This window comes from Sesamum indicum, linkage group LG5 (genome assembly GCF_000512975.1).
Source record: "Sesamum indicum cultivar Zhongzhi No. 13 linkage group LG5, S_indicum_v1.0, whole genome shotgun sequence".
In the NCBI taxonomy this organism is placed as follows: Eukaryota; Viridiplantae; Streptophyta; class Magnoliopsida; order Lamiales; family Pedaliaceae; genus Sesamum; species Sesamum indicum.
Window position 1 is genome coordinate 8,689,019 of NC_026149.1, and position 23,010 is coordinate 8,712,028.

The following is a 23,010-nucleotide window of genomic DNA, read 5'->3' on the forward strand; positions in this document are numbered from 1 at the left end:
ATCCCCTTATGTACTCTGTTTAGATAAATTACCTTTATTATTTTTTTTAAAATAATTATACACCCATTTTTCTCAATTAATCTTTTGTTCATGATTTTGGGTTACATAGTATATCTCCATAAATATTAAATTGATCCATGGATTTATGAAAAATATTAAATATTTACGAAAAATATTCGAGTATCAATCCAAGCATTTACAAAATCTCGTATATTAATTTGATAATAATAATAAAAATAAAAAAAATAAAAGAAGGGTTTAATTAAGAGTCAGAACATTATTATAGTAAGAGCTATTTATTATTACAAGGGGGTCCCTACAACCTATTACTATTACAAGTTTTTAGAAAAATAAAACAATAATTGAAATACATCTCAATCGTGGACAGATCTTTACAACAAATCACGACATCATTTCCTCTGTCCCATCCCATCCATCTTCAATCACAAAACACATAATCAAACAACACATCTGCCAAATTATTTCTGAAGAAAAGGGAGAGAGATTTCAAATTTCAAGCCTTAGGTGAAGAACCCTGGAGCTCCTCGTCCTCTTCTTTGTAGAGCACCAACTGCGTCGACGTCCTCCTGATCCCTTCCGGTACGGCGGGGGAGGAGGAGGAGCAAGGCGGGGAGGATTGGCCGATCAGCGCCAGGTTACCCTCGCTCCACGACCGGCGAACTGGGTAGGAGACGGTGTTGTGGCGAGGCGGGTGGGGGCAATGGCGGCGGGATTTGTGGAGGGCGCAGCCGCAGTGCTTGTGATATGGGCGGCGCTGGATGCCCATGTCTCCGGCGGAAATGCAGCCTTCGAATACTCCACGGAGAAACCCGTCTCCGGCTGCCCCCGTCGCCATGGTTCGACTCTTCCCTCAGAAATCTCACTCTGGATCGAATCTTTAGGTGGTCTGGGGAAATGAGAGAACTTTTTGGGATTTTCCTCTGGGGGGTTGGGGTTTATAGGGTGGGGGGTGGGGAATGCGTGATATTTTACAGCTAAATATGAGAAAAAAGGGGGTGGGTTTGGGCCTAATACGTGTAGTGTGAGCGGGTATGCCGTATATGGGTGGGGACATGTGTAGGAGGTCTTACACCTAGTACGCCTTGGTGGGGCCCCCTTCAATCTTTTTCTGTTTTTCTTCCAATTAAACACTATACACAAAATTATAATTTTAATCTCGTGAAATTGAGGATGGCAATTTTACCTGTGTTGAAATTAATTTTGATAATTTGATCTTCTTTTTGGAGTTGAAGCGATAAATTTATTAAACTCAAAATACTCAATAGTATATGTAAGCTAAATTAAGGTAAGAGTAAGTTATATTTCGTCATTTGAATTATACTTGTTTTTATATTTTATCATTTAGTTTTTTTTTTGCGCCAATTTGCGACATTAACTTTATAAACTTTTTTATTTTGTTATATAATTATTTTTACATTGACACTGGAAGAGGAGAGATTATGGGGAAGGCCTAGCCTACCTTATACTTTACCGAAAGCTTAATAAGGAAGTCTTGACTGATTTACCGTATCGTCTAATTCTCTGACATGACAAAGGGGCATAGGGGATAAGAGGGATAACTTTCCTATCTAACTATGGAAGCTATGGGGCACGAAGGGTATAAGAAGAAGTGATGGACAACTCGTTTACTGATTAGCTGCTTGAACGTGGAGAGATGTCGGCATTTCTGTTCTTAGGTGAGTATCCGCTCTTGCTGATCTTGTTGGAATAACCACTGCTATTGAAGACGGTCTTTACAGAAGGTGCTGCTTTAGCAAGGTGATGATAGAAGAAGGCAACCTGCCACTAAGTAAGCCCCTCTTTCTCCTTGTCGGTCTAATTAGGCTTAGGTATTTTATCAGGCTTGACTAGACCTCTAAGAGTAGGCTACTTAGCTTAGACAGACACAATTTCAGACCTTTGCATTGTGGAGATATATGTACATATCTTTATTGAATCTTTCTTACCCTATTATTCGAAGGCGGGTCAACCTCAGGAATCCCAGGGGGCCAATCCCAACTTTCATGTTCTGATCCTCTTTTTGGTTCATCCTATGATGCTAGAATGGGTTCAATGGCAGCTCCTACTTGACCTCAGATTATGTCTTTCGCAACGTCATGTAATTGGAGAATCTCGACAGCTGGCGCATCTGTTCTGGTCTCTCCTTTTTCCATTTATTTCTCTTTCTATCCCAGTTAGATCATGGGATGACTCCTCAAATCCTTTGCTTTCTTTCATCTCTCTGACAAAAGGCTTTTGCCAATCAATATCTTCTGACTTTATCAAATGAAGGTTGTCTTCGGATTTGACTTGTTGGGTCCCTTCCTCAGTCAAAGACTGGGGTCAGATTAGTAATCTATCAATCCACCGTGGCTTTCTTTCTCCAACTTCTTAGCCCCGGTCTTGGGGATTTCCTAGTGACCAAAATTTTCTTTCTGTGATAGCTTGTGATTCCTGAAAGAAGGGCAGATTGACTTGTTGATGGCAAAAGGCAATGAAATTGAGGGTTTTCTCGATCAAAGATAGAATGAGAAGTTGATCCCCAATTCCATTTCCTTATGTATGCTGAGGTTGATACTATTTCGAGCTTGGTGGCATCTTTTGTTCATATCGTGAGGACTTCGGATACATAATGTTCTCATAATCAAGTTTTTCATCGAAAAACCATCACATGCAGTACACATGTAATATTTAAGAGATATGTGATGTGATTTTTTCACATATGCACAATATAGGATGTTTTTCCGACAGAAAAATCAACAAAAAGTGGGTCATATATGGTAAAATGCTAATTTCGTAAAGTTGAGATGGTAAGTTAACAAAAAAAAAAAAAGTTTCGACGACAAAGTGTAAAATGGGTATAATTTGAACGGCAAAATATAATTTTTTTTCTTAAGATAAACAATGCGCTTCTTCTTAATTAAGCTACAGTACCACCCTAATACTACTATATAACCCAAAATGCCCAACTCACATTAATCTAGCACAACAATTTGTGAGCCGTAGACCATCTACAGTCTTTATCATGCTTCCACATGCTCCGCATATACTCTCATAGCTTAAGTGGCTACGTCCATGGGGCTCTGTCCACCTCCTTCTGTTACCTGCAAACATCTATTTCTCCGTAAACTCTGACACACCACCAAAACACAATCCCTCAAGCTTCTTCCAAGAGTTTTGTACGTATTCCACAACTAGTGATGCATAGAAATCTCAATCCTCATTAACACCTCCCATGGCAAATTTGTCAATGTCCACACTTGTCTCACAAATGAGTAGTGTAGTAAAACATGTTGTAATAATTCATCTGCACCATTACATATCAAACACTAAATCTCCACCGAAGGAGCTCTCTTGGCCAAATTCAGTGCTAGAGGTATCGCTCCATGACACGCCCTCCATATAAATGTTCATATCTTAGGCGTGACACAACTCTTTCAGATGAACCTCCAATGCACGGCCGTTGCAGTCCCGATGACGCTAGTGTGATCACTTGAAGTGGACATAAGTTGTTGTCGAGTGCATTGCAGCTCCAATTTAATGCACTACTGACTGAGAAAACTCCCCTACAGCTAAAATTCCAAATCAGTGTATCTGGTTGACCTACCTGTCGAAGCGGCACATCCAAAATTAATTTGGCCTCCTCTTCATTTAATACTTGCTACACCAACGACACTCTCCACATCCCATAGTTGCATCTATCAAAGTTGAGACCTTCGATTCTGGCTCCAACACGTGGGGAACTAAAGTCACACGAAAACCAATTTGTTTCGGCAGCCAATTGCCACCCAAAATCCTCACCGAGTACCTAGATCTAATTCGCCAGTGGCATCTACTTACTAGCAAATCCATTGTCCCTAATATACTACGCCATGTTAATGATGGGTGAGACCCCATCCCCGCTTCAAGAAACGAAGTACAAGGAAAATATTTGGCCTTTAGTAATTGGGTAAGCACACTATCTGGTCTTGTGAGTAACTGCCGTCCTTGCTTTGTGAGCATTGCACGACCAAATTCTTTCATCTCCCTAAAACCCATCCCCCCTCGTCTCTTGGCAAACAAAAGCATCGCGATCCTACCCAATGAGTGCATTGTTCTCCCTTACTGTGCCACCAAAAATCCTCTATCATCATCTCAATGTCGTTAAGAAAATAGTCGAGTGGCTGGAAGCATGACATGACATATGTAGGAATACCTTGTAATATGGACTTGATCAACACACCTCGTCCTGCTTGTTAGAGAAGGTTAGCATCCACCGATGTATTCGACTCCAGACATGGTCCTTCCTTCATCAATTGAAACAATTCTGCTCCTGACTTTCTTGCAATGGGTGGGAGCCCCAAATATTTATCGTATTTTGGTACCAGTTGCACTCCTAGGATACTTGCCAACCTTAGCCCTTCTTGATTGCTAACATTATGTCTAACAACCATGTTGGACTTGTTGAAATTAATGTCTTGCCTCGATGCCCGCCCACAAACAACCAAAATTCTCTTAATAGATTCCATCACTTCCTCTTGTGCTTGGCCAAATATTATCATATCGTCTGCAAATAGGAGATGAGATATGCGAGGAGAATGCCGACTAATACTGATTCCTTTAATATCTCCCCACTGTTTTGCTGCTTGCAACATGGAGCTAAAAATCTCTGCAACGAACAAGAAGAGATAGGGAGATAGGAGATCCCCCTGACATATACCGCATTGTGGCATAAAATATCAGAATTAGGAACCATTCAACATGAGTGCATAAGACACAGGCATAACTAATCTCATAATAGTACACACAAAGCGCTTGTGTATGCCTCTTCTAAGAAGTGTGGACCTCAGAAAATTCCGTTCAACCTGGTCATACGCTTTATTCATATCTAGCTTAAGGGCAAAACACCCATCCTTGTTGGGGATCTATTTTTGATAAAATGATTAATTTCAAAAGCAACAAGGATGTTGTCAGTCATCAACCTACCCAGTATAAAGACTGTTTGTTCTGATGAAATCACATTAAGAATTGGTTTCAGGCGATTAGCAACACATTTAGATGCAATTTTAACTATGGTGTTGCACAAATTAATTGGTCAAAAGTGAGCTACAATTTCTGGATCATCATGTTTAGGAATTAACACAACATGAGTAAAATTCATTTTATCCAACAATGACCCAAAATAAAGAAAGTAAAGAACACATTTAGTAATGTCTGGTCCTAAGATATGCTAGAATTTCTGGAAGAATAAAGGGGGCACACCGTCGGGTCCAAGGGATTTCAAAGGAGCCATACTAAATGTAGCACTACAAACCTCTTGTTTAGGTAACGGTTGGACAAGATACTCATTTATCTCTGTCGTGAGTTTGGGTAATACAGTGTTCAAAGCCTCTTCCAGCACCAAATCTAATGGGTGGCTACTAGCAAAAATATTGCAAAAGTACTCAAGTAAAACCTGTTGTATTTCTGTTGTATCTTCCTGCCATACACCCCCCTCATCCTTTAGTCCTCTAATTGTGTTATAGTTTTTCCTCGTGGTAGCAGTCGCATGGAAAAATTTGGTATTCTGATCTCAATCACGTAGCCAATGTGCTTTGCTACAATGCTGCCACATAAGTTATTCTTTTGATTGATACTCCTCTAGCTTCCACCTCAAAGCCTGTATCTCCCTTGATGCCTCTACATCGAATTCCTCTTTTTGACGTTGTGCAATTCGCTCCTCTGTTTCCCCAATGCCCTTTCCCACTAAATCAGCCCAATCGACAACTCTTGACCTTTTCCCACATAGAGACATTCGGATCCACCATGTTTGCTGCATTCCAAGAATTCCTGACCACCTCCTCACATCAAGGCGACCTAAGCCACATCGCCTCAAATCGGAATCGTTTATGCTTTTTTCCCTGACTCGCTTGGACATTCGATTGTGTATCCATGAGGAGTGGAGAGTGATCCGAGTGAACTAACGGGAGGTGAAAGACTTGTGTCTCTGGAAATTCAAAGCACCAGTTGTTATTGCTGCATGCCCTGTCCAACTATGCTTGGACTATGTATGGAGAGCCACGTCAATTCCATCATGTATACTGATATCCAATGTAACCCAAATCTGTTAGATTACATCGATGTATCGCCTTTCCAAAGTTTCGAACTTGCTAGTTCCATCTTGGTGCCTCAGTCTTATCAATTTGAGCTAATATCTCATTAAAATCGTTGACGCACAACCATGACAAACTCCCATATTGGCTTAATCGAATCAGTTACTCCCAAGACTCTCACCGTCTCGAGACCTGCGGGTTACCATAAAAACCAGTAAACCTCCATTTGTCGGAATCCCCATTCCCATACACCAACACGTCGATATAGGCATTCGAATAGGATGGAACCTGCACCACTACTGATTTATTCCACAATAGCATTAGCCCACCAGACTGACCTCTTGGCTCCACCTCTGTACCGAACATATCGAACTTTTCTCGAATAAACTGAAATTGCTTCCTCCTGCACTTGGTCTCACTCAAGAAGACCAATGAGGGTTTGTATTTTCAGAGATATTCCCTGAGTTTTTGTACTGTCCAAGGACCCCCCACCCCTTAACAGTTCCAAACTAAAGCATTCATGACAAGCCATTTAATTAAGAAGATGAATTTTTTTGGAGTGAGTGGAGCTCAGGGATGCTGGCAATTTCCTTTCTGTGTGGGTTGACTTTAGTTTGAATGAGGAATATTTTCTAGATACTTTTCGGTCCAGGTGTGCTGTGGAATGACCATGCTCAAAGGTAATTGGTATTGATACCAATCCATCTTGTATAACACTGTTAACAGGGTTCAATTTGGGAGTAGAAGAGGGGATGAGGATGAAGATACTGATTGAAAAACAGGGGCGGTATTTGGCTGAACTACTTGTGTGGGAGTAGATATAGTGGTGTTGGGCTACTGAGAACGGCGACATGGTTTGGCCTGTTAAGCCAGTTATGGTGTTGAATAGTCAAGCTTGGTCTGGTTGGCAGGTTAAAATGCAGCTTAGTCTGTGGGCTGAGGTTTGGGTTGGGCTGCAAGGTTACATTCAACGGATTTTGGGCCACGGTTTGGGCTGAGCTTACATTTGGGTTCAATTCCAAATCCACCACATATTTCCCTCTTTGTATTTTGAGCTGGATGTGCTTCCTAACTCCTGTGACTGACCTTCAGCTGCAAGGCCTTCTTAGTGAATGAAGTCCTGCGAAACCATGACAGTTGGCCTCGTCTCTTGTCCCCAACAAACATGGGATATGGAGTGAGTGGTAGCATTCGTGGAACAAATGAGATCGAAGATGTGAATCCCCATTTCTTCTCTCCCCCCGTTTCGCTTGCATCAGTTGTGAAAGAGTACCCAACGGGGGACTTTTTGTTTTGTTGGGCGTCACCGAAAGGATGCCGAGGCGAACCTCATCCTACGATAGCGCAAAGCCACGGTCCATACTGCTTATCATCTCTAGTGTCAACATAACTTTCCTAATATTGCTGCTCACACTGCCGCATAATATGTCCTAGTAACCCACATAGATAATAGAATAACGACAACATTTCTTATGAAAACGATGTAGGTTGGTAATCCCCTCAGTGATTCTTTAACAAATGGCCTAACAGAACTATTACAGAGACAAATGATGGAGTACACAACTCCTTAAAATTACAGGCCAAAAATAAATGAAACAAAAATAATATAAACAAATTATATTTGAGATGAAGAAAGTGGCTCAGAAAGAACCAGATCTACGAGGTATGGCACAAAGCTCGGTCACAAAGACTTGGACGCCCACTGTCACACCCACGGCTACTCCACCTTAACCCTTTCACCGAAATCACCGAGAAAACACGGTCACAGAGACTGAGAGCTTAGTTCACGAAGAACTTCAGAAGCTTTTTGGAGATTTGTGGGATGTGTGTATGTTGTTCTCCTTCGGCCGAAGGGGAAATCCCTATTTATAGAGGTCATCGAGGCTGTCATCAAGGGGAAGGCTTGGTGGCTTTCCATAAGCCATCATATTGGCTATCTCAGTCATTGGAGAAGAAGATTTGGGGGGAGGAGAAAGAAATCAGCGGCACAGTGATGAGAGGGAAGAAACAGATGAGAAAAAACAACTTAGGGTTAGGTTTTCACTTAAGTAGAGTAGTGGGTCAAATAAGGGTATGGGCCGGGTCGGATGGAGGTGGGTCTTGCCAAGCGGGTTTAGACAGTGGGCTTGTCTTGTGGGCTGCGGTCATTGGGCCATACATGTCCCAACATTCTCCACCTTGGACCAATGAACCAAAAGGAAACATTGCCCGGAGCTTATTATAGATCTGGAAACTTTTCATCACAGCCCGGGGACCCTCCTGCGTGTACCTGCAAAACGACAAACAGCTAGAAGAGAGCAGGATTAGTCAGGTTTTAATCTAAGAATTTTTAAACATAAATTGAACTTATCTACCGGTAGGCTTTTGGTCCCCATATTAGCGGGATTCTCTTCAGTCTTGATCTTTTCCAATTTTATAACATCCTTACCCACGATGTCACGGATAAAATGAAATCTCACGTCAATATGCTTTGTGCGATCGTGAAAAACGGGGTTTTTACAAAGTTGTATAGAGGACTGACTGTCCGAAAAGACAACTAACTTTTCTTTTGAAAAACCGATTTCTTTGATAAGTCCATCAAGCCAAATGACTTCTTTGAAGGCTTCGGTTGTAGCAATGTATTCCGCTACAGTGGTTGATAAGACAACTATATGTTGTAGTTGGGATTTTCAACTAATGCATGTACCGCATAAAGTAAACACATAAGAAGTAGTGGACTTACAACTATCACGATCATTTGCATAATTTGAGTCCACAAATCCAACAAGTTGTGTATAGTCAGAATTTCCAGAAAAGGTAATGCCAATATCAATAGAGCCACGTAAATATCTAAGCAAATATTTCAAAGCTTCGCAATGAGGTGTACCAGGATTTTGACATGTATCTACTAAGACAACTAATTGCATATGCAATATCAGGCCGTGTGCATACCATGAGATACATGATAGAACCAATAATTAGGGAATTTTATCCATCTTGGCTTTTTCAGAATCTGTTTTGGGAGATTGATCTTTTGAAAGCTGAAAATGGGCAGCTAGAGGTACCGAAACAGGTTTTGCATTTTCCATGGAAAACTTTTTCAAAACAGATGTGATGTAAGACTTTTGGTTTAAAAGAATAGAAGATTTTTCTCTATTTCTAGAGATGTTCATGCCAAGAATTTGCTTTGCATTTCCGAGGTCTTTCATTTCAAAAAAATTACAAAGCTGTTTTTGTAAATCACTAATGAGATGAGAATTTGGGCTAGCAATAAGCATGTCGTCAACATAAAGAACAAGAAAGATGGGTGAATCATGCACATGCTTAAAGTAGAGGCAATGATCATAATGACTCCTATTGAATTTCAAGGAATGCATGAATGAGTCAAATTTCTTATTCCACTGTCTAGGTGATTGTTTTAAGCCATATAGCGATTTTTTCAGCAAACACACAAAATCAGGCTTGGATTTATCAATAAAACCAGCAGGTTGGCACATATAAATATTCTCATCCAAATCACCATGTAGGAAAGCAGTTTTAACATCCATTTGCTTGAGTTCCCAATTGTAGTGTGCAACAAGAGCAAGAATAATACGCACAGTTGTATATTTCACGACAGGAGAAAAAATTTCATTATAATCTATGCCCTCTTTTTGCGTAAACCCCTTAGCTACTAACCTAGCCTTGTATTTGATAGGGTTTTCTTGCTTGATTTTATAAATCCACTTACAATCAACTATGGAGGCATTTTTTGGTTTGGGAACTAAGACCCAAGTTTTGTTTTCTTTTAATGACTTCATTTCTTCATTCATGGCATTAAGCCATTGTTTGGATTTCATACCCTCATTTATGCTAGTAGGTTCAGTCATCTCAATATTTAGGGCAGTTTCAAAATCTCTAAGTCTTGTTGGGGCCCTAATTTGTCTTCTATTTCTATCCCTAGCAAGTTGATAGTTTTCTAATGGGTTTGGTTCAAGATTTTCTGCATTTTCGATCTCACTATCAGGTTCAGTTTCTAATGTGTTCTCTAATTCTCCCTCCTGTTGGTTATCCCCTAGATTGTTCTCCACCTTATTAAAGGTTTTCTCTTTTTCTAAGGTTTGGTTTTTCTCTAAGCAAGGCATTTCGTTTTCATTGAATGTTACGTCTCTACTTATAAGAACCTTAAATCCGGGTTGACTACGTACCTAAAGGCGATACCCCTTAACACCCATAGGATAACCAATAAAAACACATTTTATGGTCCTAGGTTCTAACTTATCAACAGTTTGATGCACAAAAGCAGAACATCCAAAAACACGTAATGCAGATAAGTCAGGAATTTTACCAGTCCGAACATGTTCAGGAGTCTTACCAAGTAATGGCACAGAAGGAGACATATTAATCAAGTGAGCAGCAGTAAGAATAGCTTCACCCCAAAACGTTTTTGATAAACCAGAACTCACAAGCAAGCATCTAACTTTATCAAGTAAAGTGCGATTCATTCTTTCAGCAATACCATTTTGTTGGGGGGTATAGGGGTTGGTTTTATGCCTTCTTATGCCATGTTTATCACACATTTCAGAAAAGTTTTGATTACAAAATTCCAAACCATTATCAGTACGAAGAGATTTCAACCTTCTTCCAGTTTGGTTTTCAACTAAAACTCTCCATTTTTCAAACTTTTCAAACACTTCAGATTTGTGCTTCATTAAGAAGACGAAAACTTTTCTAGAAAAATTATCAATGATAGATAAGAAATATCGATTACCACCGTGAGTAGGCACATTCGAAGGTCCTCAAACATCAGCATGCACATAATCAAGAATGCAAGTAGACATGGAGGGATTTGGGGAAGGTGAAGCAGGGAAATGTACTTTAAGAATGCAAGTAGACATGGAGGGATTTGGGGAAGGTGAAGCAGGGAAATGTACTTTATGATGTTTACCAAGTACACAATCATCACAGAAATCCAGTTTCTCAATGTTTGCATTCAAAATACCATCCTTTTTCAAAAAATCAAGACCTTTTTGACTAATATGACCAAGTCTCTTATGCCATAAAGTAGTGGAATCATATTCAGAAACAGATGCAGCAAGACAGTCATAAGAAACAGTGCATATATAAAGATTACGCTTGCGTTCAGCTTTAAAAACAACTAATGAGCCCTTCATGATTTTCATGAGGCCTTTGCCCCATCTACCCTCAAGACCATCTTCCTCTAAAGCGGCACAAGAAATAAGATTATGGCTCAAATCAGGAACATATCTAACATTTTTCAAAGTCATTTTATAGCCATCTTTAAAACACATAGAAACGTCACCAAGACCTTCAATTTCACATCTTTTCTCATTAGCCATAGAAACAAAACCAGCATGCTCATTACGCAGATTAGTGAAAATATCTTTGAAAGAACTCATATGAAAAGTGCAGCCGGAATCAATCAACCATTCATGCATATCAGAAGAATTTACAGAGTTTGCTTCGCACACAACAAAGACTTCACCATCATTCTCATCAGAAAAGTTATTAGCCTTTTCTTTTTCTTCATATCTATCTCGATTATCCTTTCTAGGTTTTCTACAGTCCTTAATGTAGTGTCCTTTTATACCACAGTTATAACAACGTCTCTCTCTGATTTTGTCATCATTATTAAAAGTCTCTCTAGGTCTAGATTTATTCCGATATTCATTTCTACTCTTACTCCTACTTTTGCTTCTGTTATTATATCGAGAGTTTCTAAACTTAGATCTTCCCCTAACCGAATTCACTTCATGTTGGTTTTGACTAGGTTTATTAGCTCTAAGGTCCATCTCCTTACTCTTAAGTCCATTCACAACAGTTTCAAGATTAACAGAGTCTCTACCATACTTAATAGCAGATTTAACTTCATAGTACGATTCAGGAATAGCATTCAACAAAACAATAGGAGAATATTCATCAATGTTTTTGTCACCAGTGAGTTTAATGTCTTGTATAAGCTTTGTGAAATCATCCAAGTTTTCATCAATGTTTTTAGACAAGTCAAGTTTATACTTAAAAAATTTTTCCAATAAAAACAGTTTGCTTGGTAAAGATGTCTCGGTATAAAGCTCTTCAAGTTTATTCCATAAATCTTTAGAAGATTTTTGTTTCCCTACTTTACGTAAAACCGTGTCAGATAAATTCAAGATAATTGAAGAGTAAGCAAATTCATCATTCTCTTGTATTTTCTCTTCAGAAACATTTTCCAAGTAACTACCATCAATGGCTTTAAAAACTCTTTGTTGAATCAAAATTCCCTTCAGTTTTTGTTGCCAGATTGAAAAGTCACTTTTACCATCAAAAGGTTGTAGGTTATAACCGGCCATTTAAAACAATTAAAGAAAATTTAAGAAAAACGATTTTTAAGCAGGTTTCAGAAAATAGTTTTGTTTTAGAAAAGAGGCTTTGACAGATAAGTCACAGAGATGTCACACACCGACCACAAATAAAGTAGATGATAACACAGAATTTCAGAGTTAAGCACTAAAATGCAGCAAGTTATCCCAGTAATATGGCAAAAGAAAAGTAACAACAGATATCCGAGTTTGTAAGATCACTAAGATCACAACAGTAAAAGCAGTAAACCAATAACAAGTTCACAATAGAGTTTAAGAGGCAGTTTGAGAGATCACACAGATCAATGTTACAGTAGTTCAAGAGTTTCTCAGAAAACGGATGAAAACACCACAGAATATATATCACCAGTTTATATAAGGTCACATAGACAAGAAAAAAAAAATCACAGAGATAAGAGATATCACAAAGATCAATATATCGCGAAACCGAGGCTCACCAGCCTAAGTCCCGTCCAGATACCCGACGACCTCGAGGGTCCGGCCAGGAGGGATATTAGGGGGCTTAACCGCGGTAAAACATAAACAGTAATATTTCGGCCGTAATAGAGAACGAGATATCAAAACGACAGTTATCAGCAGAATATATCAGCGGAAAAATAAAGAGGAGGGTTTCAGATGTTACCACCACCGGAGACTTTTCGGATCAGAGACGGCTCTGATACCATTGTAGGGTAGTAATCCCCTCAGTAATACTTTAACAAATGGCCTAACAGAACTATTACGGAGACAAATGATGGAGTACACAACTCCTTAAAATTACAGGCCAAAAATAAATGAAACAAAAATAATATAAACAAATTATACTTGAGATGAAGAAAGTGGCTCAGAAAGAACCAGATCTACGAGGTATGGCACAAAGCTCGGTCACAAAGACTTGGACGCCCACTGTCACACCCACGGCTACTCCACCTTAACCCTTTCACCGAAATCACCGAGAAAACACGGTCACAGAGACTGAGAGCTTAGTTCACGAAGAACTTCAGAAGCTTTTTGGAGATTTGTGGGATGTGTGTATGTTGTTCTCCTTCGGCCGAAGGGGAAATCCCTATTTATAGAGGTCATCGAGGCTGTCATGAAGAGGAGAGGATCTCAGTCATTGGAGAAGAAGATTTGGGGGGAGGAGAAAGAAATCAACGGCGCAGTGATGAGAGGGAAGAAACAGATGAGAAAAAACAACTTAGGGTTAGGTTTTCACTTAAGTAGAGTAGTGGGTCAAATACCGGGTATGGGCCGGGTCGGATGGAGGTGGGTCTTGCCAAGCGGGTTTAGACAGTGGGCTTGTCTTGTGGGCTGCGGTCATTGGGCCATACATATCCCAACAAACGAGATTGTTAACTGATCCCTAGATACCGAAGTGATTTATAGAAATCGCAACAAAGGCTTACGAACATCTAACGCCACCCTAATTCTCATATCCGACCCCCATGCACGTTGAGCGCTAGCTGGGCGCCTCCGCAACCCTGCCAAGTCTGTTCCCTATGAAATTAGCCATAGCTTCAGTTCATTGCCGTAGTGGAAGTCCGTGAATGTGTACATAAAATGGACACCGATTTAGCTCTACTGTTTGGGGATTGTCATCAGCTTCCGCTGAACTAGAAAACAACAGGTGTCCATGGACAGCCTTCCATCACCCTTTTTCTGTCAAGATCATGATTAAACTGAAACAACTGCCTATTTCCCCCCATTTCTGTGATATTCATCTCTTCCAATAGGTTAACCGATGCTAGAGTAGACCGAATATACTCGGCTGATAAGCCTTCGAGAAAGTAATCGTCCCACCATATAAAGCCCATCGTTGTCAATCGTTCCAGCCCAAATTCCTTGAGATATTATCAAGTTCTCACTTTCCTCCTCAGTTAATACCAGAGTTTTTCCCGGCAAAGCAACCAATACTGTCCCCCAATCACCTACAGAAATTCGTAACACACAAGAATAAATAAAAAACACAAGACACAGAAAATAAAAAACCAGCAAGCACTATCTATACGAAGATAAAAGAAGAACAAGGAATGAAGATCTATAGGGCACTTTGCTCATTGAAACCAAAAGAATCAAGCTCTGACCGGATCACATCAACCTCTAAGCTATACTACACCACTCTACTAATTAAGAAACTATTATATAAATAATATATGGTAAATTAATGCTACGCTCGAAGTTCTGTAAGGTAAATGTATGAATAATTATTTTCCAAAATATTGATATGTAATAATTATTTCGTTATGAGGGATGCTAAAAAATCAAATTTTGAATTTTAGTGTTGATTATGTATTTTGTTGATGGTAGGAGTGTTCGTTCGATAAAATAAAATTAAACGTCGAAATATCAATTGAAAAACGCAGAAATATCGATTGAAATGTTCGGTCCGATTTAATAGAAATTGAATTTGTTTTGATTCAGTTTGATTTCGTAATTAATTAAATATATTACGAAGTTATTAGGGGAATTTGAGATCTGGTTTTTGTTTGAGAATTGTTCTATTCTATTATTTTAGAAATATATTTGGACCATTTCTCGATTTATACGTGTCATACTACACCATCAAATATTTCTTAAAAGTTACCTTAATATATTTTAGAAATATAATTTGAGGTCTTTATGGGCAAAAAAAACTACTAGTTTTTTTAGGTTGTATTGTGATTAGATGGCAAATAGGATCAAAAATGGAAAATTTATATTAAAGGGATTTTTTCGAAAATATATGGGGAAGAAATTTAAGAGAAAAGGGGAAATAAATAATCAACAAAATAGAAATTTTCATGCAATCACAATATTATAGCAAAATGTTGCTATTTTATATTTAATTATTTACTGTGAAATCATAATTCGTACTTATTTATGTACTCATATGAAAAACTATTTACTATGTCATTTCAGCGTAGCGAAGCTTTTGAGAGTTGATGCATTTTGAGAACGTTTGAATCAATAAAAATTTAAAACACATGATTTGATGTGGTTTGACAATAGACGTATATATATATATATATATATATATATATAAGTTATAGAACGATTTATCCATATATGCATGCAATCAATCATCTATTCAAAAAGAATCTAACTCCTCATCATTATCATTGTGAAAGATCATCGTTGGTCGTGAAATTTTATCATTTTGACCATTGTTTATAAATTTCTTGAATTTAATTTTTCATTTTTCAACGGGCTTTAATTAAATTTCATATTTTTAGTAGTTTTCATTTGGAGCTCATATTTAGTACGGTAGTTTAGGATACTTTTGGTGCTGAGTTTTATAGCTTTATGAGGTTGTCCAAAAATTAATTTGATTTGAGACTCAGAAGTATAGGTTATAACTCTTTCTTTTAAACTAGTCGGATTGTCTCACTGATTTAGGTTACGACTCATTCTTTTAATTTAATTAGATGTACGTGCATAAAAAAATTACAATAATTAAATATTATTTAATAAAAAATTTAATCATAAAAAAATAATATAAAAGTAATTATGATAAAAAATAATATATTTAAAGTAGGAGAAAGAGAAAAAAAAATATTAATTAGAAACAATTAACTATTTAGAAAAATAATGTCGGAATTCATGCATACCAATATTGAGTTTTTCCAGAGTTGGAGATGACTTTTTAAATTATTTTCTCAAATCTTGTTTTCCGATCCATCCAACATTTGGTTGAAGTGTTTTTCTTTGTTTTCAAGAGAGAAAGAGACAGAAGTTAAATGCAATTTACCCCTATGATATGTGAAATGAGCACATATATTTTTCGAAACACATGTCACAGGGAATAAATTGCATTTTTTCCCGAAAGATATATATACATAATATTACATAGATATATATGTATGTATGTATTTCTAATAAATTGTTAATATGATGGATTTCGTGTCCTATATTAATGCAGAATTAATAAAGATAAAAGGGTAAATTACAATGATTTTTCCTGAAATTTGGCATAATTATGATATTCTCTTGTTTTTTGAAAAATTACAAATACCCCATTGGTGTCTAATAAAATTATGTAATTCTTGGATGGATATATGAAATTGTCAACTTTGCTCTTACTATATGTTTTGTTTTTTAAAAATAAAAAAATTATAAAAGAAATCGAACGGGGTGGATGGAAAAATTTTAAAAAATATAAAAGAAAATATCCAGTTAGTATATAAAAAAATTAAAAAATAAATAAAATTATATTTCTTAATCCACAAGGACATTTTGTTAGTTCACCGTAAAAATGGATGGAAACCTAATGCACTGTACTAATTGTCAGACGACCATTAAATTCAGAGGGTATTGGTAATTTTTCAAAGAGTAAGAAAGTATTCATAATTATGCCAAATTTCAGAAAAGATCATTGTAATTTACCCAATATAAATTAAAACATACTGAATGTGTATTCTATCTTACACGCAAATAGACATTTTAGTAATCTTTTAAACAACCAAAAGGTAAAAGTTTTGAACCTTTTATTCAAAGAATTTTTCAAGAATCATCTTAAAGAAAATCCGATGCAATGAGGGCCTCACAATGGACCACTAATACCGATTACTCTCTTTTGTTGATGATTTTTTGCTTTTCTTGAAAAAAAAAATAATAAATCTATTGAGCATTTTCAAAATCGTCACAAAATTCACACAGACTTATGCTCTGTTTGTCAATCAGCACAGGATATTACTGAACACATTTATACAGAGGGTAAGTACTTCTTTGTTTTTTCAGTGTATTATTTTCCTGCCTTACAATTTCTATCTCATTTTAATCTTATTTGTCTCTTACATCAACGAAAAGATTCCCCTATAAACAAAACAGATGTTACATATTTTATGGGTATTATGGCATGTTAAAATTTGAAGTGTGGGGAACAGAGTATATTCATGGCAATAAATTAGAGAAGGAAAAACTAGGTTTTATTCATCTAAAAACTCAAGTACTTTATTCATCTAAACTCTCTCGTTCTAAAGGTACAAAGATATGAGACTATATATAAAGAATAGAGTCCTAGCTAAAGAAGAAAACTAACTCACTTTGAACTCTAGTTGGCAACAGACTCAACAAAAATTAGAAATACTAATAAAAAACAAATACTAAGAACAAAAAGATAAGTATGAGCAGAAATTTTAAGAATGACACCATCGAAATAAAGCTATCTTCGATAATAAACTATTAATGCTTCAAAAATCTGAAGATCTACATAATCTATCGTTCAACCAAAAATAGGTGACATTCTAAAGCATAAAAGTTCAATAATTATTAAATGGAACTCCCCCTCCCCCATCTTGAATCAAACTTAACACTGATGGGTGCGCATTGCAAAAAAATTTTCCAATAATTTTCTACTCTGACTTGTTTTTGCTATTATTAGAGATGTAAAACTTCCCAATCTATACAAAGCTTTTGATATAATATAATGGGATCTTTTGGGTTGTTAAAGAAAAAGGTAAAAAGAATCAAAACAAAAGTATTCATACATCATAGTTTTCCCATAAAACTTGAAACACACACCTTCTTGGCTTCCACAGGTTGTAGGTCTTAATCAAGAGAAAACCTACAACTTATGGAACAAAATTTGGATACTAGCATTTACAAGGTTATGCATATGACCAGGATTTTCTTGTCAAAAAGTAATCATTGGTGTTCTGTGTTTCAACTTGACATGGTTGGATTTCTGGTAAAATATTGATTGAACCCCATCAAATTTGTAAAAATTTGACTTTATTTCGGAACAATTTACAATATGGCTTACTATTATCTTTTTTATATATATAAGAGAATAATTGTATTTTTTATTACCAAGTCAAGAATGTACACATACAGCTAAATCATCTAAATAACAATCAAAGCTTACATAGGAACAAGCTATCTGATTTTCACTGCCACTGTCGCTTGGATATATTCATTTTGAATCCTGAATGCTTGCATTGCAGATTTCCTGACACCTTCCATAGCCACAAAGTTTCGATTTTGCCAAATTCCCCAACATGCTGTTAAAAAATGATCCCTTATATCAGAATTCAGAGCTGCATATACCTCCCATAACCCGTCTTTCACCCCCTCTGCTGTTAAAGAAATGATCCTCCATCGGAAATTCGTTAAAGCCCACATCTGCCTCGCGAACGAGCAATGCTTGAAGACGTGGGCCACGGACTCGTTCTATACCCTACACACTAAATAGTGATAAGAAATTGAAGTGAAGAAGAACACAAGGAGCTGAAGATTAAAGCCATATTCAGAGTGAATTGGAATTGATTCTCATTCATAGTAGTGCTCTGTTACAGTGCTTTTAAATACAAGGAGGGAAGGATGACGAACAGAAAAGATAACAAACAGCAACTAACTGAACTAATTCTGCTAACCACATCAGCGCCAAGTGGAATACAAGTCAGCAAGCCTAACTAATAAAAACGTAAAAGGAAATATACAAAGTTATAAAGAAACGTCAAATCAGACACGCGTCTTCTTCCTTTGTTCTCTGTTCTGATTTCTGTCTGTGCAGAGCTCATCGAATGAGTTCTTTAGCTTGCGTTTCAGCTTGCTTTCTTCCAGTACAGTACATCAGACCCGCTATATGAACAATCGAATTTTTGGAGGTATTTGACTATTCGAGATGCTCCTCCATGAAGGTCTTCTAGTAGTCAAATCCTCTTACATCAGACACTGAGGCCGCCCATATCTTCCGTCTTTGCAGCTCCAGTAAGTACACAAATTTTAACAAAAAAACGACCATTTCGACTATAGTGCCATGTTAGCATATCAGCATCATCTGGTCCCCTAATAGGAGTGTCCAAAATCACCCTTGCTCTCCAAAAAGCTGCCTGATTAAATCCGCATTCCATCCGCCTATTTCATCTATGTGCAGCTCCGTGAAGACCGTTGTTTGATCCAAAACAGATGGTGGAGTAATTGGTTGAAGTCCATAGGCCTTGGCAGCCATCTATCACCCCAGATGTGGACTGTATGTCCCGAACCAATACGCCACCGGCAGCCACTCCTCAACAGCTCTTGTGCTGCCATAATACTTCTCCATGTGAGCGACGGCCTTGAGCCTATAGATGCTTCGAAAAATGAGGTTTTCGGATAATATTTCACTTAAATAATTGACTAACCAGACTTGTTGGACGAGAAGTTAGCCTCCCCCCCTGTTTTCGCCTATAATGGCAAATTTGAGCCTTTCAAGTCTCTAAAACCAAGAACCCCCTCCTTTTTTTCAACCGATATAACTTCTCCCAACCAATCCAGTGCGTACGTTTCTCTCCTTGATTATGCCATAGGATGTTAGACATAGTGACTTCCACCTCCGCTAACACATAATCTGGCATTCTAAAACATGTCATTAGATACGTGGAATTGACTGCAACACTAACGAGATCAACACTCTAGGACCTGCTTGTGATAGCAATTTGGCATTCCAGCCCTCAATCCTCGCCCATATCCTGTCGAGCACCCCTCTGAACAGTTGACTCTTTGAGCATCCTGCCATTGCCGGCAATCCCGGATACTTGTCATGCTTCACCACCACTCGAACCCCCAACTTTCTCGCCAGACTCGCTCGCACATACTCGTCCACATTCTGACTCACCACAAAGCTAGACTTCTCAAGATTGATTTATTGCCCGAATGCTTCCCCATATACTAACAGCACCATTTTCAACCCTCCATCGCCTCACCGAAGATGATTGTATTATCTGCAAACAATTAAGTGTGAGATATGCGGGGCTATCCTACTAATCGCTATCTCTTTCAGTTCGCCTTGATCTGAAGCAACTTGCAATGTACAACTAAACACCTCGGCAACAAAGAGAAATAAATGAGATAACGGGTCTCTTTGTCGGATCCCCCGTTTCGGTCTGAAGTTGTCAAACTGTGAGCCGTTAAGCATAAGCGAGTATGAGATAAATGTTATTAATGACATAATCAAACTCAGAAAACCTTGTGTATACCTATTCTAATCAACACCTCTCTCAAGAACCGCCAGTCGACCCTATCATAGACCTTACTCATATCCAATTTGAGAGCAAAACGACTTTTATACCTCCAAACTCTAGTCTTAACGAAATGATTAAACTCAAAGGCTATTAACACATTATCAGCAATGAGTCGGCAGGAATAAAGGCCGATTGAGACGGTGAGATGACACAGTCTAAAACAAGCTTGAGTCGAACTACACATTTTGAAACAATTTTAAATAAGGTATTGCACAGACAAATCAGACGAAAATGGGCTACCATCTCCGGATCTTAACACTTGACTAACAGGACAATATGGGTGAAGTTCTTATGCAGAAAAATCTTATCATTCAGTATGCAGAGGATGCTACGACATACATTCGGACCGACGACATGCTAGAACTTCTAAAAAGATATAGGGGACATACCATCAGGACTGGGGGATTTAAGGGGAGACATACTTTCAGAACATTGCGTACTTCCAGTTCCATGAATGGCTGGATAAGGCAATCATTCATCTCCAAGGTTACTTTTGGATGTACAATGTTAAATGCCTCTTCAAGAGCCTCAGATGAAGGATCACTACTCGCAAAACTCCGCTGGAAATAATCAAGCATAATTGTTTGATTTTCTGCTTCAATATTTTGCCACTCACCCTGGTCATCTTTAATCCTATGAATTCCATTACTCCTACGCATGACGATTCTTGATTGTGAAGAACTTTGAGTTTTGGTCCCTGTTGAGGAGATTGATCAGAAGATGAACTCGCAGACCACAGATGCAGTGGTTGAAGATGATGATATGAAAGATGATGACAATATCAGCATTGACGCCGGATAGCCATTGGCGTGTTTTCAAAAGACGTTTTCTTTTATTTTGCTTTGTATACAAGATGACTCATTTATTCAAAATCTTTGGGAACAATTTTCTGTGAAAGATGATAGCGGAACAATTTTGAAAACACAGTACAAATGATAGCCATTGGACGGTACGAATTTTCTGATTTGGAGACGAGCAGTATATGTCTCTTTGGGAACAAAGATGAAGTTAGGCTTCATAGATGGTAGCTTTCCACAGCCGGCACCAGGTTCACCTAATTTTGAACAGTGGTGTCGAGTTGATTTGATGGTAACATCATGGATCTGGAATTCTATGACGAAAGACATTGTAGAGTCTTTTATGTATTGTGGAAATTCGAGAGAACTTTGGCTTGCGATTCAGGAAAGATATGGTCGAAGCAACGGACCTATGGTCTATCAATTACAGAGGGAGATCGCTTTGGTATCGCAGCAAGAATTGACCCTCACTGCCTATCTCACAAAAGTAACCAAGCTCGGGAACGAGTTGAACTGCCTAATGCCGACTCCTAAGTGTAAGTGCGGAGAATGTACGTGTGGTATCAACAAGGATATTGAAAACTTGAATTCAAGGAATCAACTTATGCAATTCCTCATGGGCCTTCATGAGAATTTTAACAACAAACGCAGTCAAATACTTATGCTTGATCCGCTGCCAAGCATTGAAACAACTTTTTCGATGATTTACACAGTTGAGCAACAGAGATTAATACAAACGAATTTGGAGGTCACTTCGAATAATGTGGCCTATCAACTCGCGTTGAAAGAGAATAGGAGAGAAGGCGACAGAGGTATGCAGAAAAAGAAATTTGTGTTTGATAAGAAAAAAATGTTCTGTTCGCACTGCAAGAAACATGGACATACCCAAGAGAATTGCTTTCTGCTGCACGGCACACCAGACTGGTACAAATCATTGACTGAATGGAAACAGAAAGGAAAGATGTTTGCGGAAAATGTTGATACTAATGCTGAAAATTTGCAGCGTTCACCAAAACAGGATACATCACATATGATGGATGAGTTACTTAGGTTGTTGCAGAAGAATACAACACCTTCAGACCCGATTACCAGCTCTGCAAACTTTGCACGCTATGACGACGAGTTTGCAGGTAATATTGCCAAACCTCCTAATATTGATTTGAGCTACTGGATTATCGACACTGGGGCCACTAACCATGTTTGTGCCAATATTGATTTGTTTCACACATATGCTAAACCTTCCACTCCTCTTTTCTTGCATCTACCTGACAATTCCAAGATATCAGTTAAGTATATAGGTACTGTGATTGACTGCTTCTATCATCTTGGAGAATGTTTTCTTTGTTCCTCCTTTTTCTGTGAACTTGATCTCAGTCAGTCAGTTGTGTCGCCATAATCTTTATCGGTTCCAATTCACTGAAAATAGATGCATTTTGCAGGACCAGGACAATAGAGAAGACCTGGTTATAGGAGAGCTCTCCAGAAACTTATATGTTTGCAGGCCTAATTTCATACTTTGTTCTTCTGTTCAAGATGTAACTTGTTTCAACTCTGTTACTTGTACTCCAGACTTGTGGCACAATCGTTTGGGCCATGCGCCTATAAAGACTATACAAAAAATATCCTCTATTGACTGCAATTATGATTCCACTAATACACTTTGTGACATCTGCCATAGAGCTAAACAAGCTCGAATTCCGTTTCCTCATAGTACTTCTCATGCTACTAAACCTTTTGCTCTTGTACATATGGATCTTTGGGGTCCATACAGCACCTCAAACCTCTGTGGGGGTTCGTATGTACTAACTTTGTTAGATGATCATTCCAGATGGCTCTGGACTTTCAT

The 23,010-nt window shown here is 38.1% G+C and overlaps 1 protein-coding gene across 1 annotated transcript; it reads right to left on the reverse strand.

Annotated features, from left to right (window-relative positions):
• LOC105162278 lies at nucleotides 243-977 on the reverse strand. Its single transcript, XM_011080283.2, has one exon. The coding sequence runs from the start codon at nucleotides 854-856 to the stop codon at nucleotides 515-517; it is 342 nt and encodes a 113-aa protein (XP_011078585.1). The 5' UTR covers nucleotides 857-977; the 3' UTR covers nucleotides 243-514.